This window comes from Nematolebias whitei, chromosome 16, assembly GCF_014905685.2.
Source record: "Nematolebias whitei isolate Nwh7 chromosome 16, NemWhi1, whole genome shotgun sequence".
Lineage (NCBI taxonomy): Eukaryota > Metazoa > Chordata > Actinopteri > Cyprinodontiformes > Rivulidae > Nematolebias > Nematolebias whitei.
The window spans coordinates 7,566,927-7,571,356 of NC_056513.1; the positions used below are offsets into that span (position 1 = coordinate 7,566,927).

General features: G+C 39.0%; 1 protein-coding gene across 1 annotated transcript in view; it reads left to right on the forward strand.

Moving 5' to 3' along the window:
* Positions 1-4,430, forward strand: part of glra3 (glycine receptor, alpha 3) — a 20,243-nt gene that overhangs the window by 8,192 nt on the left and 7,621 nt on the right. Inside the window, exon 4 of the mRNA XM_037690459.1 lies at positions 2,053-2,135. Within this exon, the coding sequence (XP_037546387.1) occupies positions 2,053-2,135 (83 nt within the window). The remainder of the gene's footprint in view (positions 1-2,052; positions 2,136-4,430) is intronic.

Genomic DNA, 4,430 nt, shown 5'->3' on the forward strand with positions numbered 1-4,430 from the left:
ATCTGTTTTAATAAAACCTTTATCTGTTTTAATAAAACCTTTATCTGTTTTAATAAAACCTTTATCTGCTTTAATAAAACCTTTATCTGTTTTAATAAAATCTTTATCTGTTTTAATAAAACCTTATCTATTTTAATAAAACCTTGATCTATTTTAATAAAACCTTGATCTGTTTTAATAAAACCTTATCTATTTTAATAAAACCTTATCTATTTTAATAAAACCTTATCTATTTTAATAAAACCTTGATCTGTTTTAATAAAACCTTGATCTATTTTAATAAAACCTTATATATTTTAATAAAACCTTGATCTGTTTTAATAAAACCTTGATCTATTTTAATAAAACCTTGATCTGTTTTAATAAAACCTTATCTATTTTAATAAAACCTTTATCTGCTTTAATAAAACCATCTGTTTTAATAAAACCTTGATCTATTTTAATAAAACCTTGATCTGTTTTAATAAAACCTTATCTGTTTTAATAAAACCTTGATCTGTTTTAATAAAACCTTTATCTATTTTAATAAAACCTTGATCTGTTTTAATAAAATCTTTATCTGTTTTAATAAAACCTTATCTATTTTAATAAAACCTTGATCTATTTTAATAAAACCTTGATCTGTTTTAATAAAACCTTGATCTGTTTTAATAAAACCTTGATCTGTTTTAATAAAACCTTGATCTGTTTTAATAAAACCTTGATCTATTTTAATAAAACCTTGATCTGTTTTAATAAAACCTTGGTCTGTTTTAATAAAACCTTGATCTGTTTTAATAAAACCTTGATCTATTTTAATAAAACCTTATCTATTTTAATAAAACCTTGATCTGTTTTAATAAAACCTTTATCTATTTTAATAAAACCTTGATCTGTTTTAATAAAACCTTTATCTGTTTTAATAAAATCTTTATCTGTTTTAATAAAACCTTATCTATTTTAATAAAACCTTGATCTGTTTTAATAAAACCTTGATCTGTTTTAATAAAACTTACATCTGTTTTAATAAAACCTTGATCTGCTTTAATAAAACCTTTATCTATAAGTTGTTGATGATAATTAATAAGGATCTTTTTGTCTGTAGGTTTAGAACACGAGCAGCACTACGACCCGAACAGAACCCTGTGATGTGGAGCAGAACAATATTTGACTGGTGTGGAAAAATAAATAAACAAAAGTCAGAACCCCTCGGTCCAAACAAACAAACAAACTGAAGAACGTTTGTTTTATTTATTAAATTCATTCCTCCGGTGTTTTAAATTTAAAATGTAAATTGTCTTCTCCAGTAAACGTTTTGTTTTTTAAATCGCCTCAAAGATAAAACACAGTTATACACAGAACCAGACCGAGCCAGACTGAACCTGACAGAACCACACAGACCAGGGATTACTGTGGAGAACCTTTGTCAGGTTCTACAGCCCAGAGTTTAGTGATGACCTGGTCCAGAGGCGCCGTCTTCTCTGGGATCCATCTGAGTTGGACACCTGGGTCAGACTGATCAGAATGTTGTAGTTGGACAAGAACAAAGTCCAACAGCACCGAAGTTCAACATGGTGGTGGAAGCATCATCATCGTTTAAAGTCAAAAAGCCTGATTCTGTGATGGTTCTGGTCTTGGATCAGGGTTCTATCTAAGCTCCGCCTCCTCTCCTTGTTTAAAATTGAAGACAAAATGTCCGTCCAGAGTCAGATGGATGTGGGCGGTGCCCTCCATAAGAAAGCCCCGCCTCCACACCCGCCTAACTGCTCAACAGGCTGTCAGTCACAAAGTAACACTTTTTATTAACCTTAAATAACTAAAAGAAACAATTTTTATGTTTTCAACTGGAAAATGTCTCATTGTTTACACAGTGGGGGCGGGGCTTAAAAACTGCACTTTGTGGCTTCAGCTTCCAGCTTCCTGTCTTGTTTCTAGCTTTAAAACATCTGGATGGTAAAACTAATGCTGCTCATCAGCTGGTCTCCTCTTCATCATTTGGTTTTGTTTTGAAGTCTGCACTTGTGCGTCCCGTCCACGTGTCCATGTCTGACTGTCTCCTGTCTCTGCTTCCAGGCTGACTTTGACTCTGTCCTGTCCCATGGATCTGAAGAACTTCCCGATGGACGCTCAGACCTGCATCATGCAACTGGAGAGCTGTGAGTATTGAACACGCTAAGAACACGCTAAGATGCTTATTGTATGAACTCAGCAGAGCAGCTCCTTCCTGTTCCCGTCAGAACATTTGGTCCATCGGTCCGGACCGGCAGCCTTCAGCCTAAATGAGGAAAACGTGTTTCCTGGTCAGACTGTAGGTCTCAGCTGCAGCTCCTGCTGCGGTTCTCCATGGCAGGAACGGTTTCGGTCCGTGCCGAATGTTCCACGCCTCACTGGTTCAATCTGTCCAGGTTCCTGCGGGGGGTCGTGTGTTCTGACGTGTTCTCACAGAAGAACACGGCAGACCCCGGAGAACACTCCACGTTTTAATCCTTCATATGTGCAGCTTTGCCTCGTTAATCTGCTGCTGGGAGCAGAGGCTGTTAATGTGTTCCGGTCCGCTCCAGTGATGCTCTGATTCATGCAGGTTTTTGTCTCGGTCCTGGTTTTAGTCTCCTCTGACCCCCCTGCCCCGGAGCATTAACACCCTTCGACCTGGTTTTACTTTTACAAACGACCAAAGTTATTTTTATCTCTGATGTGGAGCAGGAGCAACGCAGGCTCTTCGCTGCGTCAACATCCAGATTGACTCTGTTAGCTAAACACGTGAGAATAAAGAGATTTTAACGTTTCATCAAAACATTTCAGCTCTTCATCTGCTGCGCTGCTTCAGATTATAACAAATATAAAACTCTTCTTCTGTTGTTGGAATAAAGAAATTAGATTAAATACTGAGAGCTGAATGATGCTCAAACTGACGTGTTGCAGCTAAAAAGAGCTAAAAGGAGCAGAACAGTAGCCAGAAATAGGGAATTGTTAGCTAACAGCTAAAAGTGTCTAAAAGCTACGTGAAAGTAGCTGAAGCAGAATTCTAAAAATCAGTTTTTGAAGGAAGTGAAGTTCCAAAAGCATCCGTCCTACAGCAGAGACACGCTGAGAGGACGAAGACAGAGGACAGAAGACAAGAGGACAGGCGGGCAGGAGAAACATGCTGAGAGGACAGAGACAGGAGGACAGGAGAGACACGCTTAGAGGATGGATACAGGGGTACAAGACAGGAGACAGGAGGACAGGAGAGACAGTGGACAAAAGAACAGAGCATCGTCCAGGTTCAGCAGGTTCTGGTTAAACCGAGTCATGGTTCTGCTGTGAAGTCAAACAGAACCAGGTTGAAGGCTCCGTGGACCGCGAGGCGTTGTGACTGACCTGACCCAAAACGATGAAGATGATGGTGGTGGTGATGAAGATGATGAAGATGACGGTGAAGATTAACTCAACCGGATCATTTTAATGTGGAACCTGCAGAACTCATCTGTGTTCTAATCCAACAGAACTCGACCGGGTTCTGATCCGACAGAACTCGACCGGGTTCTGATCCGACAGAACTCGACCGGGTTCTGATCAGACAGAACTCGACCGGGTTCTGATCCGACAGAACTCGACCGGGTTCTGATCCGACAGAACTCGACCTGGTTCTGATCCGACAGTGGGAGACGTTGTTCACACCGGAGGCGGTTGTGAGATTTAAAAACATCCGAAGTCGAGTCGCTGGTTTTTCTGGCTGCGGGCGCGTCGCCTCGCTCTGTTTGTTGTTGTTTGTTCACTTCAGGACGGAGCTGGAGGAACAGGACCAAGTTCATCTTTAATGGTGGCTCCGGGTCAGAACCAGAACCAGCAGCTGGTTCCACGAAGGCCCTGCGGTCAGCTGGCTGCTTGTTGTCGTGTTTGTTTGTGTCTCAGTTGTAAACATCAAGAGGCGAGATGAACCGGGTCGTTGTTGTTTCAGACTGTTGGTTCTGAAAGTTTGGATCCAGGTCCAGAGTGGACGTTGTTCTAGAACCTCCTGCGATCAGTTTGAACCTGTGTGTGCGTGAAAACTGCAGCAGATTCAACGAGCGCAGCGTTGGCGTGTAAATGTGTCAACAAAGATTAAACAACAACAACAAAAATTAAACAACAACAGCAAATATTAAACAACAATGATTAAATAACAACAACAAAGATTAAACCACAACAACAAAGATTAAACAACAGCAAATATTAAACCACAACAACAACAATGATTAATCAACAACAACAATGATTAAACAACAACAACAAACATTAAACCACAACAATAACAACAACAATGATTAAACAACAACAAAGTATAAACAACAACAGCAAATATTAAACCACAACAGCAACAACAATGATTAATCAACAACAACAACGATTAAACAACAACAACAAATATTAAACCACAACAATAACAACAACAATGATTAAACAACAACAACAATGATTAAACAACAACA